This window comes from Lasioglossum baleicum, chromosome 15, assembly GCF_051020765.1.
Source record: "Lasioglossum baleicum chromosome 15, iyLasBale1, whole genome shotgun sequence".
Lineage (NCBI taxonomy): Eukaryota > Metazoa > Arthropoda > Insecta > Hymenoptera > Halictidae > Lasioglossum > Lasioglossum baleicum.
In genome coordinates, this window is record NC_134943.1 from 6,778,998 (window position 1) to 6,801,032 (window position 22,035).

The 22,035-nt window shown below is 41.4% G+C and overlaps 5 protein-coding genes across 5 annotated transcripts; 2 read left to right on the plus strand and 3 right to left on the minus strand.

The window, feature by feature from the left end:
* Positions 1-1,140: 1,140 nt before the first annotated feature.
* LOC143216165 (venom metalloprotease inhibitor-like) lies at positions 1,141-2,159 on the minus strand. Its single transcript, XM_076439003.1, has 3 exons — positions 1,999-2,159; positions 1,725-1,837; positions 1,141-1,638 (listed from the first exon to the last, which is right to left on the minus strand). The coding sequence occupies exons 1-3, from the start codon at positions 2,048-2,050 to the stop codon at positions 1,498-1,500; spliced, it is 306 nt and encodes a 101-aa protein (XP_076295118.1). The 5' UTR covers positions 2,051-2,159; the 3' UTR covers positions 1,141-1,497.
* A 2,270-nt stretch (positions 2,160-4,429) lies between these two features.
* On the plus strand, positions 4,430-19,765 carry LOC143216173 (zonadhesin-like). The gene is made up of 8 exons (XM_076439014.1): positions 4,430-4,745; positions 13,047-13,150; positions 13,216-13,291; positions 17,893-17,941; positions 18,008-18,094; positions 18,211-18,275; positions 18,933-19,051; positions 19,474-19,765. The coding sequence occupies exons 1-8, from the start codon at positions 4,694-4,696 to the stop codon at positions 19,552-19,554; spliced, it is 633 nt and encodes a 210-aa protein (XP_076295129.1). The 5' UTR covers positions 4,430-4,693; the 3' UTR covers positions 19,555-19,765.
* On the minus strand, positions 8,470-13,023 carry LOC143216312 (uncharacterized). Its single transcript, XM_076439233.1, has 3 exons — positions 12,907-13,023; positions 9,778-10,581; positions 8,470-8,780 (listed from the first exon to the last, which is right to left on the minus strand). Exons 1-3 carry the CDS (start codon positions 13,021-13,023, stop codon positions 8,607-8,609), a joined length of 1,095 nt encoding a protein of 364 aa, XP_076295348.1. The 3' UTR covers positions 8,470-8,606.
* On the plus strand, positions 13,293-16,821 carry LOC143216164 (uncharacterized). Its single transcript, XM_076439002.1, has 4 exons — positions 13,293-14,597; positions 15,704-15,754; positions 15,830-15,927; positions 16,022-16,821. Exons 1-4 carry the CDS (start codon positions 14,549-14,551, stop codon positions 16,202-16,204), a joined length of 381 nt encoding a protein of 126 aa, XP_076295117.1. The 5' UTR covers positions 13,293-14,548; the 3' UTR covers positions 16,205-16,821.
* On the minus strand, positions 16,205-21,587 carry LOC143216166 (chymotrypsin inhibitor Ani s 6). The gene is made up of 3 exons (XM_076439004.1): positions 21,450-21,587; positions 21,249-21,346; positions 16,205-20,473 (listed from the first exon to the last, which is right to left on the minus strand). Exons 1-3 carry the CDS (start codon positions 21,499-21,501, stop codon positions 20,390-20,392), a joined length of 234 nt encoding a protein of 77 aa, XP_076295119.1. The 5' UTR covers positions 21,502-21,587; the 3' UTR covers positions 16,205-20,389.
* Between the last annotated feature and the right edge of the window lie 448 nt (positions 21,588-22,035).

Sequence of the window (22,035 nt, forward strand, 5' to 3'; positions counted from 1 at the left end):
TGATCTTTCATGCTGCTTAGCAACTCGAATATCAACTCCAACAGGAATAGCATCATTCGTGGGGGACAATCGATTTTCTTGTATGTATATTGACTAGGTTTGACTGAGCGTATGCTCTGCTTCACTGTGAATGGTCTAATCTTTTCAAGTATCTACGTAATTCTAGAATTTGAAACTGTCTCGCAATATCTAACCAGTCTAAAGAGGTCAATAATCTGTGCGACATGCAGCCGCCTTTTGCCGAAGCTACAAAAATAATTTCTATCAACACCTTTCTGGAGCAAACACCATTATCTCGATAAATTTGGTCCTGCTGCACGGTGAATCGAAAGGATACCCACTCAGACGGATCCACTCGTGACGAAAAGTGTACAAACACTCGTCCATCGGGATCCAAGAGAGCAAAACGCAAGCGATGGACACAGATAACTCTCCACGAAGCGTCCGGACGGAGACTCGAGCGGACAAGAACAGTCACGAAGCGATAAACCTTTATCGGTGACGGCGACCTTATCAGAAAAACTTTTCTTTTTTCTTGAGAAAGAGAGAGGGAGAGTCCAGCGTAATCTCGCCAGACTCCGAGAGGCTGAACGACCATGGCGGGGACAGGAAACCGGCCTCAGCACTTTCGACCTCTCCGTGGATTGCATTACGGATCCAAATATTGGAGCACCTCTTCAGCTACGGACCGGTCAAACTGTTTGACTTGCTCGAACGGAGTCTGGCTCGTCAGCAGCCGGACACCGGCCACTGGCAATTAGGCTCAACCCTCTCATGCTATCCAGAAATGTTTCATTCCAAGAAACTTTACTTAAATCCTTAATTTCATATTTTGACCCCCGTATGTCCCTCGTATCGATCGAGTACATTATTCACTGTTTCTGGAGTTATGGCTGGACTGGGGATTCTTATGTAAAATAAAATTTGTCTAAGTAGATTGTAAGAAATGGAAACTAGATAACAATGTATTTCATCTTTCACTAATCTTAACAAGTCGAAAATAATGTAACATCAATCTATAATTCATCTAATGTATTTACAATTTTGTTTTTCACTCATTCATTATTACTATAAATGCATAAAATCCGCAGTCTAGTTATGACAATTTCGAAATTAGAGCTGTCAAATAAATGGAGACAATTTATGTAGGATTAGCGAAACGCTTAAGTTTATTTCATTACATTCGAATACAGTCGTGATCGGTTAACCAACGAGAAGTTACGAAACTGACCCCCTGAACTGCGCCCTCTCGGTACACACCAGTACGATCTCCGATGTAACATCAAAATAAATAATTAACAATTTTATCGACGTAACCAATTCGTATCGCCGTCGTCTAGTACATAGTTAGCCGACGACTTTCATCGATTGCGCACTAGGCAAGCCATCGTACAAAAAGAATCACAGCACAAATGTCAGTCACGGAGTTATCTATATTTTTATGATGCGGAAGAGCAGAGGTCTCGTAAAATCCGTCGGAGTATCATCGTGGTCGGATCAGAAGCGGGAAATCCCTGGGTACTTCCGGTAACGCAAATTTCGCATGCAACTTTTGCCTGGACACGACTTTTCGGGAATGCACTCATTCCAGCAGTTTCTTACATAACCTGGTTTGCAGTAACAACCGTCGTTGCACCTCTGAAAGGGGAAATTTCAAGAAGAAATTGTTATTTTCCAAGTTGCAACATTTTTATAAAGTTCTGAATCATTGAATCTATACTCACGATGTTTACGATGGGACACGGCTCGTTCAAGGTGTCACATGTGGCTTGACAGGCAGATCCACAGGCATATTCCTCGTTACGCCTGTTGCACATTAACAGCTGGCCGGAAGTTGCTGAAAAAGTACCGAAATTTCCAAAATTATCGTCCCGACTTTTGCTTATTATAGAAAATATGTATACAGAGAAATGAAGAAAGTTGATTGAATGAGAAAAATGAAAGAGACAACCCTTTCGAAATTAGCAAGAAGAATGTTGCTTATTTTGGAGAACTTACAGGAGAAAAGCGCCGCAATGGCGACCAAGCATACGATCCACAATTTCATCATCTTGACTGTGCACACAGAGACTCTAAACTGACAGGAAAGAGTCAGTAGAGCAGCTTATATACATACGTCGCATTTTGTTGTCCTCGACGCGTATCTATTACACAAGTTTTCTGAGCATTTGTATAATCCCCTTTCCCGGGTCGTCGTCATACACATTTATGTTTGTAAATGTCTACGATCATCCGTTTTATTAAGTATTGACGCTGTCTCGAGTGGTTTCCATTTTTCTTGACCTAAACTGGTGCAAAGTGTACTGAATTAGTACGTTAACTATTTCCCATGTAATTACTATCCTCATGATAATTAGAAAATATTCCATGAATTTGTTTAATCTTCAGCGCTCGAGTAGCTAATTCCTAAAATAGAATTGCGGGAACGAAATTCACAGAAAAGTCGCAGCGTAAAATCCAATTATTGTGAATGCGGTACTTCTACGCGCGGCAAATTCGCAACATTGACACGCGACACTGATTAGCTGTGAACTCTTCATAATTAGTCACGGACAACTCCCGCGGTCACCGATTTGCGAAATGAAAATTCATAGAATTCATACAAGTCATGGAATAATCTGTGGGGAAGTACGAAACGGTATCAATTCTAACTGGAAGCTATATTTTCGATGGATTGCTGATGGAATACATTATCTTGGTTGTGCAAGAGAGTTGCGTTTGAGAGGCTAATTCAGTGAAAGTGTACTACCAAAGGAGAATTGGGTTATTTCTAGCTCTATTAAGAATATTCTAAATAATCTAGAATCCGGAGGCTAGCGGCAGTCAGCCGGACTGGAACGCATTTAAGACGTTCGTTAACACCCCCATGGTGTCAAGGGGTTGACGACGAAATCCACAATTAATTTGTGATACGAGAGCGCGTTGACCCCCTTCAAAACCAGGAAACGTTTAGGTGGAAGTCGAGCGAGGTTGATTGGGACGCGTTAATATCGGGTCAGTGTGTCAGTGCGTTTTCACCAGGGGGTTAGATCGCGGCCCTTCATCGGCACAAAGGAGCCAGGAGCTCGCCTCCTGCAACGTGACGTCGCTGAGGGGTTGAAAAGTGGAGTAGAGTGCCTAGAAGGGGAGGAGATAGAGAGAGGGTGGGTCTCCCTCGAGGACTTCCAATCGAGTTTTCCGCTGCCAGTGGCTGCTGGTCGCATTCAGGCGACTTAGAACACTGAATAACCTTGCCGAGACAATGTCGAAGACCAGCTGGACTCCTGAAGCCTTTCACCGTCGAGATTTGCTGAACAACCTCCCGAGAAAATGTGGATCACAGGAGCCTGATTATATTCTGGAGAAAAGAATATTATCGATGAGGATGCTTCTTGGATTGTTAGATACTGCATGGCCGATTGAAAAGGTAACGCGTGCATGCAGAGACTACGCTCTGCTCTGTTCTCGTCCAGACGCCATCAGTAGGGTCTGGCAATAGACACAGAGGGATTATTTATCGGTAGAGGGATCGAGAGCGATCGAGAAGAAGCACTAGCGGCGAAAGCAGCCTTTAAAGCACTCGCTCGCCGTCGAGACGAATTACCGACCCGAAGGATGAGAATATAGGGAGGGCGGCGGCTAAGGGGGTCCTGAGTCCTGAGTGCTCAATAATAAATAGCATTTTGACTGTCGGATATTCGATTCTCGACTCCCGCTTTCGCTAAATAAAAAGCGAAGCGAGGAGAGAGGGAGAGGGAGGAACAGCGAGGCGGCGTTCGTTGTCTCTGCCGGCTGTGAAAAGGCATTTAAGGGTAAAAGCAAACGCGGATTCAGAGAGCTGGATCGATCGATCTGCTGCTGCTGTGCTGATCCGGACCGATCCGCAGAGTCCGCTCCGGGCTCAATGGGGCGAAATCCGCTCGGAACCTTTTCACACGTACAAGCCGGGAAGGTCGCTAATTGCTGGCTCCGCACAATGTCCGCCGATTGACCGGTCGATACCCGCAGGAATCGCTTGCGTCGCACACTGGGCCAGAATCGAGAAAAACTGGACAGTCTGAATGTTAAATCGTCGCGGAAGCATCAGAGAATTATATTTGATGGATTATTTTATTTGGAATGAGACGTTCGTTGCTTCATATTTTCCTCAGATCATTAAAAAGTAAGACTGAATGTTGAATAATAGTTGAACATTTTCCAAAACACCCGAATTGAAACACGCCAATGATTCATTAAGAACACATAAATTAAACCTGGAGATCGTACCACCATTGTTGAAGCAGCCTAAACACATTCGAATCTAGCAGCCTGCAGCTGCACAAGCAGATTATCTTCGCACTTTGCGGACGATAATAATTTTACTACACGGTAAACAGACGTTTAACTTTATCTCTGCAAAAAATAATTCCGTTTGCATTACGCGCGGACTTACGTCACCGGTTTCTCTTGACTACAGCTTCCTCTGTCTTTTCTGGCGTTTCTTTCTTTGAAATGCTTCTTGCTGTAATAATTTTTGCGGTTTTTAAGTGCTGGAGATTGATCAAACAAGGTTGAACGAGAAATGCAAAAGAAACGGAAGCAATGATGACTATCGTCCGTCTTATGACAGCGCGAACGACGTAACGATAGGCTGTCCTAGCAGCGCTATATAAAAGCCAACTAGTTTCCGCGAGTTTTAGTGTCGGTCATAAGCTGTCCAGTAACGAGTGCTACAATGTCCCGTTTCGTCTTCGTTCTCATCGCCGTTCTGGCAGTGTTCTCTGCTAGTAAGTAAACTCCTCCTAAGTTTTGACTCCGTTGGACTTTTTTTTTGTGGGGAGCCGTTAAGAACAAGTGTTACGCTAACCATCCAGCGACGATTGACGACTTGAAACACGAAATCGAAGTTGCCATTGACGAAATAGAGGCCCAAACAATCGAAAATGTACTGAAAAGTTGGACTGATCGAATGGGGTATTGTAAGGCTAGCCGTGGCAGTCATTTGAATGATGTTGTCTTCCATTCCTAAATGGAAAGGTTCAATCTTTCTAATAAACTCATAACTTTGAAAAAATATTCATTAGTTTTTTTTTATAGCCGATTCAAATTGTATCAAATTGAATCAATTGAGTAAAATTTGTTCGATTAGAAATTTGAAATTTGTCGGATTAGAAATGTCGGTGTTACGAGCCAGGGCCGCGAGTAGCACGAGTGGCCGGCGAAGGGTTATTACCCTAGGAATATGATATAAATTTGTTAGTTAAGGAACGCGGACGAACCCAATGCGAAATTGGGGAGCCGCTAGGATTATTGACAGCGAGGACGAACCTGACGCGAAGTCAGGGAGCCTCTAGGAATGGAGTCAAACGCAGACGAACCCGATGCAAAACCGGGGAGCTGCTAGGAGGTTGTATAATAGCACAGACGAACCTGATGCGAAATCAGGGAGCTGTTAGGATGCGGACGAACCCAATGCGAAACTGGGGAGCCGCTAGGTTGGATAAATCTCTGTTCGGACAATTGGAATGTCGCGAAAGAACCTGATGGTTAATCAGGGAATTGCTAGGATAATTAGTAAGCCTCGTAACTAGTATAATTTAATTGATACAATCCGAGCGGTAAGATTGTATCATGTGGGGACGTTCAATTACTTGGTTAGGATATTGGACGATAATTATGGGTTTAATGAATTTGAGTTAATTATCAAAGAAGACAAATATATTCTTACTATAGAGTTTCGTTCTACAAGTGTACTTGTGTCGCGAATGAACTGAATTTAGAATAGGAAAGAAATTGAAAGGTGATATTACCTAAGCTAAGACGCACGGTGTTGACGCACTGGCAATGCGGGGGACTCGAAGCAACCTTGTCACTGCCTAACAGATTTTAGACCGAACTCGCGGAATCTGTACGGTTAAACTTTGATTCAAAAGGAACGAACGTCCGATCTCACTGGTAGTTGACTTCCGAGATGCAGCACGACGCGACACTATTCGTGATTACGACAGTACTAGCCCACGAGAGTAGAAATGTAAGGGCTTATATAGCCCTGCAATGACGGGTGGTACTTGTCAGTACCCTTCAAGTGAACATTCGTATTTTGTCAACGACCAGTTGGTCGTGCGTACGTTTGGGCCCTAAACTAACCTAAACAATTATGTAGATTTATCTAGGGAAAAACTCTGTTCGTTTATCTAGGACGGTTCCTGCCAGAGATGATATTGAACACCTGTTCGTCATCCGTAACATCTCCCCACCAAGAAGAAACATCGCGGTTCCCGTGATGCTTTCTCATCAGGAAGGAAACGTCCTAGATACAATAGACTTTAAGAAAAAAAGAAAAAAGTGGAGAGAAAAAAAAATAAACTGAAGAGAAAAAATTTTTAACGAGTGTAGTGTAGGTGTAAGTGTACTTATTGCTAGGTGGTGCTCAGGTAGAGACTGCTGTCGGTGGAGGTAGTCCTGCTCCTTAGAAGATCGTTATGCATGGTTTCCATTTGCTGCTATATTACGGATTCGGACTATATTTGTTATTAGTTCCGATAAATAGTCTCCATATGTCTTCAAAATTGTACCGGTTGGAAATGAGGTTGGCTCTCGAGCCTGTTTACCAAAAATTAATTCATATGGTGTGAAGTTGGTAGCTTCATGAACAGACGTGTTATAAGAAAACATTGCAAACGGAATTAATAAATCCCAATCCTCGTAGTTCTCCATATAGTGTTTGAGGTATTCTGTAAGAACAATATGGCTTCGCTCCAATGATCCATTAGTTTGTGGTCGGTATCCGGAGGTGGTGATTTGTTTAATCTTGAATATTTCTGACAGATTTGTCATAAGAGTTCCAATAAAGCTGGTTCCCTTATCCGTGAGTATGGCTCGAGGTGTCCCATATATTGCAATAAAATGCCTTGCAAAAGCATCTGCGATGGTGGTGGCTCGGATATTAGGTATCGCTACTGCAATACAATATTTGGTTAGATTATCCTGCATGGTGAGAATGTGTCGGTTCCCTCCAGGTGTAATTGGTAATGGTCCAACGGTATCTAATGAAATTTTGTCAAATGCGTCCAACGGTGTGTCAGTGATCAACATAGGTTGACGAGTTTTCGTTCTGACTAATTTTTGCTCCTGACAACTTTTGCATTTTCGGATGTAATCCTGAATTTCGTTGCGCATGTGTGGCCAATGAAATCTTGATCGAATGCGATTGTAGGTTTTTGTAACTCCTTTATGCCCTCCTATTAGGCTATCATGTGCTTCATGGATGATTTCCTGCCTGTCTTCTACGGAAGGTGTAGTAATAACACAGTTACATATTGTAATTTGATAAGTTGAATCTATAAAGACTTCCTTTAATGCTTTGAAAAGTTCATCAGGCGATGATTTATGATGATCTCCGGTGGCGGATATTCGAAAAGATTTGCTCCTATTTTGTTCTAAAGCAGATTGAAGAGTTTTCAATCCATTAATTATATCCAATCCTTTTGGTTTATCATAGAAGTTATCGGAAATTACAATGCTGAAGGTTTTAAATAACCCATTGTTTGAAATTATGACCTGTCCCTTTTTCGGTCGTGCAGCTAAAAGTTCTTGCTTATTTATCAATCCCGTGTCCAGTAACAGTTTTCCTACGGGGGTTATTAGGTTGCGATCAGCTGATATGAAATGTACATAATGGTCTTCCTTTGCGGTAAGGGTGTTTGAAGAAATGCTAATCCTCTGTTTCGGTTCCGGCGGCGCTTCCAGGTCAGTTTCGGTAGAAGAACCATCGGTATCGGCGTCAAAGAATGGGTAAGGGTCGGCTGTGCGATCAGGCAGTTGCCGCGCCCTTGCTTCGCGTATTATATTGTTTGGAAATCGAATTACGTTGCGTTGCAAAATTCCACCTATTTCGGGAAATGGTACCTGCGGTATGTTGGGTACATCCTCCTGTAAATTGTTCCTATTCTCTATAACGGTGTTTTCCAGTGGCTCCTCAAACGAAATTAAATCACCAGATAAGGTCGTATTCTTATCCGTAGAAAAAATTTCTGTGGAGTTTGCTGCGGGCAAAAAATGGTGTGCGTTGTCCTGATCTTCGTCTGGCATCACTATCTCTTTAGATAAACTCGGAAGAGTTCTATTTATGTTAATAATTGGTGAGCGTTGAACCTTCCCCAGGGCGGGTTGTTCCGTCTCATCTGAACTGCTGCTTGTTTGTTGATATTTCGGCCGTTTTTCTCGGTCTCGATGTAGTTGTCTGACGCGTTGTCCTATTGAAACAGCGTCGACAGCTGTTTTCGGTATTTGGATTTTAAAATCGGGGTCTTTGACTTCCCTCGGGATGAGTGGTAAACAGGTGGAAGTAGGATTACGTGATAATGCATCAGCATTCTTATTTGTTTTTCCAGATTTATGGACAACCTGATAATCATATTCTAATAGTCGGAGCTTCCATTTCATGAGTCTTGATGTCGGATCTTTCACAGAATGCAGCCAAACTAATGGTCGATGATCTGTAACCAATGTGAATTTTGTTCCGTACACATACGGTCGGAAATATTTGACGGCGTATACCATTGCTAAACATTCTTTTTCCGTGGCTGAATAATTTCTCTCTGCTTTGTTGAGGCTGCGCGATGCATAAGCGATCGGCAGATCATTTCCTATTTCGCCTTGACTAAGCACGGCTCCAACGGCATATTCAGAGGCGTCTGTTGTAATGACGAATGGTTTGCTGAAATCTGGATATTGTAAAATAGGCTCTCGACAGAGTTCTTCACGTAACTGCTTGAAACTGTTTTCCTGTTCTTCAGTCCATTTGAATTTTCTGCCCTTTCCTAGAAGGTCAATTAGAGATTTTGCTTTTGTAGTGAAATCTGGTACGAATCTTCGGTAATATCCTACTAAACCCAAAAACTGTTGTATATTTTTCTGTGAGGTAGGCGTTGGGAAATCCTTGACAGCCTTTAATTTTCGGGGATCAGGTTTTACTCCCTGTCTTGAAATAATATGTCCAAGGTATGCAACTTCTTTTCGTAAGAATTCGCATTTATTGGTTTGAAGAGTTAAACCATGTTCTCGCAAGCGGTTTAATAATTTCCTGACTTTAATGTTGTGTTCGTGTAATGACGCAGCGTAAACCACGATATCATCCAGGTAAATGAAAACGTCCGTTCCCTGGAGTCCAGTTAATACCTGATCCATGAGGCGTTGAAAAGTAGGTGGTGCATTTTTCAAACCAAACGGCATTCGTGAAAATTCATAATGTCCATTAGGGGTGGTGAAAGCTGTCTTCTGTCTGTCTTTCGGATCCATTTCTATTTGGTGGAACCCACTGGCAAGATCGAAAACGGAGAAGTATTTGGCTCCTCCGAGACGATCCAATATTTCCGTAATTTGAGGCAGTGGATATTTATCGGAAATGGTCTTCTCGTTGAGCGCACGAAAATCTATTACCATGCGCCAACGTTTGTTTCCTTGCGCATCTGGTTTTTTGGGTACAATCCACAAGGGTGAATTGTACGGAGATTTCGACGGAGTAATAATACCATCGGATAATAAGCCATTGATTTGCTTTTTTATTTCCTCTTGGTGTACAGGAGGGTAGCGATACTGTCTCGTGTTAATCGGAATCTCATCAGTTGTATGTAAGGAGTGCTTGAAATCAGATGCCTTCCCTAATTTATCTCCGGGGAGATAAAATCGATCGGGAAATTCCTTTATCAATGCGGTGATGCTACACCGTTCTTCTTTGTTCAGGTGACTCAAATTTAGCGTTTCGGAGATTCCCTGTATCCTATCTTCTCTAGTTTTGAAATTACAATGTTGACGTACCTCTGAATAAATATCTTCATCTGATGTGCTCAAAATGTCGTAAGGTTCCACGATTTGTGGCTCTATTTCTACGTCTATGGCTTCCTCGCTAGTGTTGGTTGCCATAACATGACATTTTCCTCCGTCGTTCAGGACGGCGGCTTCTCCTATGTAGAGTTGTTTGTGCGTTTTTATGCGTGGTAAATAGCCTTCTTTTATCCTTGGATTAGCTATTCTTATGGCAATCTGTTGAGATGTTCGGGCATCGATGCGATGTTTGGTCCGTACATCTGAGTCCTGCTGGTAATTTGAAAATCGAATAGGCCTGATGGGCTTATTTTTTAATACCAGTGTCCCATGGTAATAAGAAATTTCTGCTTCTTCCTGTTTTAAAAATGGGCTTCCTATAAGTCCATCTGCTTCTATTGCAAGACGCTTCACTACGTAGAAAAACGCAGGAGCTTCGTGTATGTGAAGTATCGTAGTTCCTAGAGTGCGAATTGGATTTATAGTAAGACCAGTTATTTCAATTTCTTCGCGTGAAACAATTTCTGCTCCTTCTCCTAAAACGTCAAGAACGACTAAATTTACGGATGCTCCACCATCAATTAGAAATTCTCCCGTGCCTGATTCCAGTTCTGGGATTTTGATTTTGATTCGTGGTGCTGGAGCTTCCTTGATGAGGGTTTTTCCTCGAAGCGGACAGTTCTTTGGCGAACTTCTTTGTTTTCGCTCATCGTGTCGCCTGTACGGTGAGCGCGATCGAAGTTTAAAGATTTGTTCGATTCCACGGACGAATCTCGCGAATCTCTTTGGAATCGCGGACTACGCGGTCGATTCTTGCAGAATTTTCCATCGTGTCCGGATGTTCCGCAATGCCAACAATACGATTTTGACATGCGATTCCTATCGGAATTTTTTAAAATTGTATACCGTTTCTCTCCGTCTCTCACAATTGACGAATCCGAACGGTTGGAGGGGGAACCGGAGGGGCTCCTGTGACGCAAGGTCCAGGCAGACGCTCGTCCTTCTCTCTCCTCCTCAAAACCAGATGGTCTCGTGCGTTGATCCCTGTGTCGGTCATATTTGCTTGGAGATAAGGGATATGACACTTCACGATCGCGGTAGCGAGAGTCCTGGTCATATGAATCTCGGCGGGACCACCTTGATGGTGATTCACTCCGAGGCGACTGTCGTCGATTCCTTAATCTTTTATCTATCTGTAGCACGGCGTCGTAAGCATCCTCCAGATTTTTTATATCCTTCAAGATAGCCGACACCTTCAGGGAAATCCGATCCGGTAATCCATCGATGAAGTTTTCAATGACGTCCTTTTCCATCAATTTGATAAATCCTTCAGCATGTGCCTCGTATTTTTCCCTCATGGCTCCGCGCATACAGTAGACCAAGTGGCCTGTCCTATCGATGTATTGTCGTAGGCTCTCTCCTTCGCGAATATGTAGTTTCGCGATTTCCACTTGATAATATGATAGGCTCTTGCCGGGAGCGAACCGTTTCTTCAAATGTTGAATTAACGCTTTTACGGTAGTAAACTTGTGCTCTAATGTGCATCTACGTGCTGGCCCGACGAGCTTAGTAAGAACAATTGCCAGATACTCGGTTTCCGTACCCTCCGGAATCAAAGTTAACCCGTCCTCTAAAGTTTGCGCGAAACGAATCAAAGAGGGGTCTTCCCCGTTAAAGGTCGGAATTGTCGAAGTAATATTCTGTAAGCATGTCTTTTGCGTCAACAGCGACATAGAATTTGCAAGTGAAACCGTCAAGTTCATTATGTCAACGGAAGAAGTATTTGCAGCTGAATTCGGCATTTTTTTTTTAAAATGTAACTAGAGAAAACTAGTATATTACCGAAACCTTTCAACTAGGAAAACTAGTATATAGAAACCTTTTAACTAGGAAAACTAGTATATTATTGGTATAAAAGCGTGACTAGCGAAAACTAGTATATTGCTAATAATATTGAGACGTAACTAGGAAAACTAGTATATTGTCAATACTCAGCTACGAGTAATTTAACGTAGTAAACCCAAAATTAAAGTGATCCTAAAATAATTGATAAATCCCACCGCTGTCACCAGTTCTGTTACGAGCCAGGGCCGCGAGTAGCACGAGTGGCCGGCGAAGGGTTATTACCCTAGGAATATGATATAAATTTGTTAGTTAAGGAACGCGGACGAACCCAATGCGAAATTGGGGAGCCGCTAGGATTATTGACAGCGAGGACGAACCTGACGCGAAGTCAGGGAGCCTCTAGGAATGGAGTCAAACGCAGACGAACCCGATGCAAAACCGGGGAGCTGCTAGGAGGTTGTATAATAGCACAGACGAACCTGATGCGAAATCAGGGAGCTGTTAGGATGCGGACGAACCCAATGCGAAACTGGGGAGCCGCTAGGTTGGATAAATCTCTGTTCGGACAATTGGAATGTCGCGAAAGAACCTGATGGTTAATCAGGGAATTGCTAGGATAATTAGTAAGCCTCGTAACTAGTATAATTTAATTGATACAATCCGAGCGGTAAGATTGTATCATGTGGGGACGTTCAATTACTTGGTTAGGATATTGGACGATAATTATGGGTTTAATGAATTTGAGTTAATTATCAAAGAAGACAAATATATTCTTACTATAGAGTTTCGTTCTACAAGTGTACTTGTGTCGCGAATGAACTGAATTTAGAATAGGAAAGAAATTGAAAGGTGATATTACCTAAGCTAAGACGCACGGTGTTGACGCACTGGCAATGCGGGGGACTCGAAGCAACCTTGTCACTGCCTAACAGATTTTAGACCGAACTCGCGGAATCTGTACGGTTAAACTTTGATTCAAAAGGAACGAACGTCCGATCTCACTGGTAGTTGACTTCCGAGATGCAGCACGACGCGACACTATTCGTGATTACGACAGTACTAGCCCACGAGAGTAGAAATGTAAGGGCTTATATAGCCCTGCAATGACGGGTGGTACTTGTCAGTACCCTTCAAGTGAACATTCGTATTTTGTCAACGACCAGTTGGTCGTGCGTACGTTTGGGCCCTAAACTAACCTAAACAATTATGTAGATTTATCTAGGGAAAAACTCTGTTCGTTTATCTAGGACGGTTCCTGCCAGAGATGATATTGAACACCTGTTCGTCATCCGTAACATCGGTATAAAATATTGACCTCGATCTGATTATTCCCAACAATAACCCCGAATTAAACCCGAGCCGGTAAAGGTGTGAGCGGAAGTGCTCCCGGAGCATAACACGGGCGTTTATTCTTTTCGGAGGTTCAAATGGACAGCAATGTGGCGTGAACGAGGAGTTCAATTCCTGCGGATCAGCTTGCGAACCGTCTTGCGGAACACCGAACCCGGAATTCTGCACTATGGTTAGTATTCACACTCTTTCGACACAGTCCAGAGATTAATCCCGATTTCTTTTGTCTCGGTTTAGCAATGCGTAATCGGTTGTCAGTGTAAGAGTGGATTCCTGAGAAGCTCCAGTGGAAGTTGCGTCACCCGGCAGGATTGTTAACATCCCTAACAGCTGACTACCCAATTTGTTGATGACCGGATCCATCTACATTGATCCTCGAATCTCTTTAAGATTACGTTGTACCGTGCGAATAAATAATCGATGAATTTTTATGCAGTTTAATCCGATTCTGTGTTAATACTCCCGACCGACTTGATAAATTAAGCAGATTCGCGATAAACGCTCTCGTGATCGTAACTTTTTTTTACCTTTATCGAATCATAGATCAGAATTTACGATCTCTGATAAACTGCGAGAGATAACGCTTCGTTAGTGGCCCGGAAAATTTGCATTTATTCGTAAAACAAAGGTAGAGACATTGTCTTTATCAGCCATATGCTCGATAACATCGATGAGTCATAATTGTTCGGTGATTTTTTTAGAAGGCTTGATTTCCATTATCGTGGAAGAATGGAGAGAGGGAATGAAGGAAAAGATTGGGATGGAAGATGAGCGATGGGAAGAGGGGGTATGATCAGGGGTGTAGGAAGGGGGGACGCCGATGTGAATGGAATATTGGAAATAGTAATTATTTTGTAAATATATTTTCTCTCTCTCTCTCTCTCTCTATTTAATATAAGTATAGCTGTAAATTAGTTTATAAGTCAGTAATAAGGTCAGGTTGTAAGAGCTGCGAGAAGGGGTAAAGGGAAAGTTGTGTCAGAATTGTAACCCTAAGGGGAATCAATTAAAGTCATATATCTGTGGTCGCCAGGAAAAACGCCGCATGTCACATTTTCGAAAAATTTCAGTTTATGCATTAATTGAGCTTTATAGTATAGGATTTACGTCTTTATCAGAAAAAAGTCATGAAAATAAATTCGAAAGGCTTAGAAACATAATGCAATTGAACCGATATCCTATGGCACAGCATTAGTGACCAAAACTTTAAACGGCAATATCTCGAAAGTGAAATTATGTGACATGCGGCGTTCTTCCTGACAACCACAGATATATTTCTATTATCGATATCTCGGAATAAATGCACGGAGGAAACGAGATTCTTTTTTTATTCTATGAGGTTATTTACGATGACGAGAACGCATTCAATTTTTATCGAGAGGAAAACGCGAGCGAATGAGAGCGCAAACGTTTGCAAAAGGATCAGCGGATTTAAACAATGATTACGCTTGTTGGGAATGAATTACAGTCTCCTTAAACAATCGAAGTTGTTCAGTATAAAAAGCCGTGCTGAGAATGCACTCATTAGTGTTGCATTATACTTTCCCGTGATACTTTGCGATCGGGCAAGATGAATCGCATCGCTGCAATTTCTTTCCTCGTATTTCTTTGTTTAACGCGTAAGTGTGCTTGTACGCCTCGATTCGCATAATCGATTCTCCTGGAAAATATAGGCCACGTTCATTCATTTTTTGACTAGCCAATCTTGACACTCTATCTACTAGACGTTCGTCAATGAAATTCTGAATGACGGTGTTGCGTCAGGAAGAACATATTCTACCCGTGAATCATAGATTTTTAGATAGTATTGAATAATCGCTGATTAGTTGTGTCAACGTTGAAATGTGATTATACTGTGACACATTGGTCGTTTTGAGAATCGCATGTTCTTCTCACCTGTATTTCAAAGCTTTATACAGTTCTTCGAATTAATATTCGGACGTTCTAAAAAAGACAATAACTTTTTTTAATATTGTACTATACGATTTGAACTATTTTGGAAAGCTTGACCGATTAGTTTACGACAGGATGTGAAAAAAATATTTTCAAATATAGCAATTGATCGAAATTGTAGAAAAAATACTAAAAGTTGCATTTTACAACTTTTTTACGTTGGCCTATATTGAAAATTTGAAAAGTACGTTTTGTAGGGCTGTGTCAATTATATGCACTGTGAAAGTTTCATCGAAATCGGTTGATGTGGGGAAAAACGACAGGCATTGAAAGATGTAAGAATTCTTAGATATAGGCCGAAAATCGTGAAAATCTGCAATTTTGACCATCTTTGAATGTTTGTAGCATATTGCAACGTCGACCGATTTTGACGAAATTTTCAGAATATTTTTAATTGACACAGATCTACAAAACGTATTTTTTAAATTTTCAATATAGGCCCACATAAAAAAGTTGTAAAATGCAACTTTTAGTATTTTTTTTCTATAATTCCGATCAATTGCAATTTTTGAAAAAATTTCTTTTCGCATCCTCTAGTAAACTTATTGCTCTAGCTTCCCAAAAAAGTTCAAATCGTATAGTACAATATTAAAAAAGTTATCGTCTTGTTTAGAGCGTCCGAATATTAATTCGAGTAACTGTATTTATTGCGGACAAAATTGAAATTGAATATTCTACATAATTGTGCATTAAAATTAGAAAGACGTGTTCCTGAATGAGTATAGCAAAAATGATTGGTGAGAACAGAATGTGAAGAATATCAATTTTTCAGAGCTGCCTGACACGGTTCTAACTGCTCCAGCCGATCCACCGGCTGCTATTGGTAAGTTTCTTATATAATATTTTAACAAAATGAATAACACTATTGCTAACATTTCACTAATCTGTTGCTTTTCAGATGCTGCAATTTTATGTTCCCAAAATGAGGAACCCACGAAATGCGTCTCGTGCTCGGCAACTTGCGAACGCCCTATACCTGGACGGTGTAATGGACCGGTAAGAAAAAGAAACTCCGACTTAATTCCTTTAAAAATGAATTTCCTCTTATATTTGTCTCTCCATCGACTCCACCTAAAAATTTTGATTTCAGTTGTGCAGACCAGGCTGCAAATGCAAACTCGGCTACTTCAAGGATAGCGATGGCGACTGCGTTTCGATCATAGGTTGCATAATCGACAACATAAGGTTCCAAAGGGAATGGTCGGTGTCCGAGTTTCTCAATATCGTGAAAAGACCTGGAATTGGTTCCCAGCAACCTTATCTTCCCAGCTAATTTCTAAACATTGAGACCAGCCTAAATCTACGAACACTGAGCATACTACACTCGAAGAAGTCGCTGTAGAATTAAATACGCAGATATATGTAACGCTTTACGCAATAAAAAGAACAAGTTGCAGATAGAAAAGTCAATCATTGCAGTCATGATCCTTATAATCATGAAGATTGAACATCTAAAAATGAATATCTTGTTTCCGTAATTGATTAAACTCACGGATTCCTTAAATCCAGCAATAAATATTGAATCGAGGCGAACTACGCCTTGAAATGTAACCGAGAATACGGAATGAAACAAAGTTTTCGTTTACTGTGAAGATTACATAAATATTTACACGATCGACCCAGAAATGAAGGCAATTCGACTCGGTTTCGGTGTCGGAGATCATGACCCGTGTGTCAGATCGTTGCTGGTCGAGAGCGCAATGTCCCAAATATAAATTGATAACGGCATTATTATCGCGACGCGGTTTTATGGATCGTGCGTGCGATGAAATTTCGGAAAAATATTTACCGAGACTCGCCTGCTTCGGCGAGAAATTTTCCGCACAAGGTGCAACAAACAGAGGCTAATTAATGATAATCTGATCGAATTTCAACGACAGCTCCCGATTTACCGAGACACTCGAGATTGAAGCGGTACATTTGGCCGGCAGAACTTATTAGAAAATATTCTCCGCGATCATGTCGTCGGTATCAGCGATTCTTCTCGATGCTTCGAAGCAATTGACACCCTTTCGACGAACTACATGATAGATGCTTTAAAAAGAGAGGGAACAGCCGCGCCACCTGTTTCTCCTCTCTCGGCAAACACTCTCAGCTTCCGAGAAGATCTCGGCTCAGTACAAATAGCGCAAAGTCAACGGATTGGAGGACGATTCGTATTAATAATTTGCATAAGATAAGTGCTCGGTTAGCGAACAAAACGCATCTCTCTCCTTCTTCTTCCTCTTTTCTCTCTCTTTTCAATCGTTTTTTAGGGAATTTAATAATAAATGAATAAAAATCCAGAATGAATGGTTGCAATGTTATACATTCTAGAGATGTTACAAGAGATTAGACAGTCTGCAATATCAATGACAGAGGTCGTTATCCTGACGATATAGATATCTTCACTCTATCACCCTTTCTCAACAAACCGGTACTCCCAAGTGAGATTCGCGAGAACAAATCAAAGAACGGTAATCTTCCAGTAAGCTAGCTGGGCTCGTTCCACTGGGAAGCTTGTAACGAGAGAGGGTCACGTTTTTGTCTTGAAAATCGATGCTGGTCGACTGAAGAAATTTCTGATAGCATCTAGATCGATAAAATGACTAGCGAATTATGTCAAGGCATCATATGATTCAGCAAACTAGGTAGAAACACGTAGAGTCTGCCGATAGGGACTTTAAAACGAGATTAGGGAGCTGTATTAACTTACTCCTGATAAAGGTGAGCTTGAAATCAAAATAAAACGCGTGAGAACAGTGTCTCCTTATCTTTTATTTTTATTGTGCTCAGGAGCAATACTAGAGGATGCAATACATTTCATTCACAAATTTTATACATAAAATATCGAATTTTAGCAGGTGTAGTGGACGTTTTTATTATTCTGCATGGCAACGCGTCATTTCGGAAACGTTCTAATAGAACGCTAATTTTGCTAACTATGCGGGCTGTTGCATAATCTTTCGAATTTTCCGGTAGTCTACGACGAAGATGGCTACCGGGAAGTGAAGTTTACCTCGAAATTTGGGTAACAGAGCCTAGAATGAGTCAGTTCTGTTTGGTATCGCATCGATCTCTTGTTTGCTGTAAGCAGACACCGCATTATCTCGACAGATAATCGATGCGACAAGTCGCAAGCGATAATACGAATCGTGAATTTTAGAGAGCGATACGCGGAGACGTGTGGCAAAAATCGGGGAGAGCAGACCGGTGGTCATCGTATAAAAGCTTGAGCGGACCGAGCGGAGATCAGCATTCGTTTTTGAGCACTCGACAAGTCTAACTCGTACTATCCAGAAAACCTCTCAACATGACTCGCGCTACAGTTCTTCTCTTGCTCGTCGTGGCCGTCGCCTACACCGGTGAGTAGCCAATACTCGTAGATCCGCCATGTCTGTGGTCATTCTTTAATCAACTCGGAGTTTCAGTCAATATTTCATTCATTAGCTTCAACCAAGAAGCTTCGAAATTATCAAAGTGTGGAATCGTTCGACGAATTGTAGTGTACGTGTGCCTGTGTATAGCGAATTTTCTGAATCATTTGTAGTTGTTGATGCTGATAACGATAGCTTTCACCTTTTATTAACTGACGCAGCTGTTTGTAGCAGGTTTGTTGGCAAATCAAACGTATTTTCGTCACCATCGATGCAGGGAATGATAAACTTCTGCATGCGAGTGTGCCTTTTTATCTGTTTTTGTTGAATCTGGTAAAGGAACGTGTTTTCAGAGCCATCGCCAGAGACATTGATAGAGTCTGTGATATTAGAAAATTGTGCTTCAATTATTTCAATTTAGTGTGTCATGCATTTTTTCTGTTTTGTCGTTTAAAGCGTCACATTGTTCGAGACTCGGTTAGCACTACAAAAATTATACTTCTTACTGTACCATGTAGACCACGGAAAAATTCATAAATTATATCCACAATATATGTTTTAAAGAATCATTTGTCCGTCGTAGAAGTTCATGAAATTGTGGCGAATAAAATCGTAAAAATTACAATTTCGTGATTTTTCTTTCAGTGGCGTACCCACAGGAGACCCAAGGTGATGAAAAGTGCGGACCCAACGAGGTGTTCAACAGCTGTGGTTCACCCTGCATAGACACGTGCGAAAGGAAGGCTCCGCCAATTTGCGTAATGGTTAGTGCGAATATGTTGAAATATACTGTATTAGAGCGATACGTAGAATATTCTATCTGCACTATGCAGATGTTCACAAAGAGAAGAAGGTATCCCCGTATTGGCGACACGCGTAAGTACTGTCCAGAGCACGAGAGAAAACTAGCGGGAGAGGAACGGGGCAAGAGGAACGCAAAGGCAATCTGAATGGTCAGGCTTCTTTCCCTGTTCCCTTCTCGCTAGTTTTCTCTCGTGCTCTGGACTGTACGAGCGACATCGTATGAGGACGCACGGTATAAACAAGTTATAAGTAAATACAGAAATATCGCGATTAGTACAACGTGATCACTCGTGTTCTAACAGAATAATTCTCCCATGAATCGCTCTCGATGTTTAATTATCCTTTTCAACAGAATCTGATTGTAATTTGTTCCTTGTTTCAGAGCTGCAAAATTGGCTGCGAATGTAAACCCGGCTACGTCAAGAACAAGGAGGACAAGTGTGTCCTGACTCGAGACTGTTAATTTTCTGGACGAGGTAATCGATCGCGAGGATCGTTGCCAATTTTAGAATAAAATTTTCCAGCGTTTATTAGAGCTAATCCTTCGAGCCGTTGTCACCCGTTATACACATAGCGACAATTGTAACAACGAATGTTCCATTGTAGAGAGCATCGCTAATTTTTGTTAACTCCGTTTACACAAATGTTGAATAAAACAACCGCTTGAAACACATTTCAGCTTTTCCCGTATTATTATTTTCCGCAGAATGGAAAGAACTTATTAAAATGATTCCTCTCTCGTTTATAATTGGCGCAACGATCGCGATCGATCATTTTCGATATCGACAGTCGAAAGCTCCAAGGATCAGGTGTCCGGATTAATCGTAAAGTGTTGGTAATTTCTTGGAATCGTCCGCGCATGCTGCAACGATTTATTAAAAACCACCAGTTCAATTACCGGTTCGTCGTTCTTTTTTTCCATAGATAAGTAAAGCGCGATACTCTCTTATCAGAGGGCACGATAAGATTGCCACTTTGGTACGGATAGTGTACTCGATTGACAACGTGAACGAAGGAACAACGCGTGTATTGATCAACTTCGATGACATTCCATCTCGTTTACCGCTGGAATTGTCGGAGGAGTCGAAGTGATTCATCTCATTTTGTCAAGTGTAGATCGATTAGTGTTTAATTTTCGGTATGGAGCTTATCATTTTTAATCTGCGCAGGATTGAAGGGTGACATAGATCTTAAAACACGAATGTAGTGAGGACGATATTATTTATGTCAATCAAAGTCTTGTACCTATTGTTATCCAGAAATATCTTGAAGCAATTAACGCGATAGTAATTCCTTAATTAAGCTGTTTTGTTCGAGACACACTCTCCTCGTTCGTCTCTACAGTATCCCAATTTACATTGGCAGCTGGGCTCTCCGCACTCCTAGACACAGAAGTTAAACATCTGCTTTTTTCTACTTGTCTGACTGTGAATGACTTATTCTACAGCGAGAGTAACAGTAAATACTACAGTAAATCCTCTATAAACGCAAAAGCTTCGGGGAGGTTCGTTTGCATTTTTCGTAAACTTTAGTCCATCAGAGTCCATAACTTTGTCGCGCATCTCGGAAGTCGGTGAGGTGGCGCTGGGTGGTGGGCTGTACATAAGCTGTACATTGGGAAGGGGGCGGATGGAGTGGGAGATGCGCAAGAACGAACGAAAACCGGTTCGTCCGCAATTATGGACTCTGATGGAACCGACTTTAGTCGGATACTATTTTTTGAGCTTCAAAGGCCGAGTCGAACGTAGAGAATGACGGCGCGGGTAAAGAGAGACCGCGCGCGACCGAGGCGACTGCGACGATACGCTGTCCTTCTTGCGCCCGTAACGTTCATCGTCAGTTAAACCATTAAATACAGTTGAAATTATATCGTGCTTGGTCTTATTTTAATCAGCAAAATGCCACAAATATATCGGTGAAAGTTTCATAAAAAAAATAAGTAATAATAAAAATTATTTAGAGACTATTGCGACCCTCCGCGTCGCATTAGTAGTGGACCACACCGATATACCCGAGCAGAGATCAGATTACTAGAGTGGAGGGGATATTTTTTTGCGTTTATCGTGTACGGCCTTTTCGCGTTTATAGAAGATTTACTGTATATAAATTCTTTACAAAAATCTTTAAATTTAAAGGTGAGATATAAGTAATTTAAACCTCGATGCATGCCCTTGGTTCTTCGTTGCATTTAAGTTCGCATCGACTTGGACACTCGTTGAACTGCTCGTTACGGCCACACGCTTCTACCTTGCATACTAATTAAAGTAAAATCAAGAAACAGGAAAAATTAACGAAGCATCGCGAAATCGAACTCAAAGAGTTAATTGTCATCTATAGTTACTTGTCATTGATACTTACAGGCAATGTAGGCAACGGCGACGAAGAGAAGGAGGATGGCAGAGCGAGACATGTTTGTGAATTTTCAAAACTTACTACTGGAAACTTACGAGACGATCCGACTTTTATACAAAAAGAACCACTTATCGCCTTCTGAATAATTCAGAAGGACACCTGCCTGATTATTCAGACACGATAGTTTACGGGAACATAAATAAACTTTACCGTAAGAACGTAACACCAGGAGGAAGGAAAAATTAATCGATAATATAAATAAACATCGTCCATCGAGGAAGAACACTGTTTATCGATAAGAAGGAATTGTGATAAATCATTTAGGAAATGATTGTATAAATTATTTAAATAAAAATAAATTTTTTAAAAATACCACGTTTTTATAACGGACTAAAAAGTATAAAATAATTTTTCTTAGCCCCATACAGGTCCCTAACCCCATACAGATAGTCCTGAATATTCGTGATTGTGAATTTTTAATAGCTATGAAAATACTTGTAAGATTTAAAACGAAAATCGTGGGGCGCATGCAATAGATAATTGATGCATGAATAGTTCACCTAAATCACTAACAATTTGTCACTAACACCTA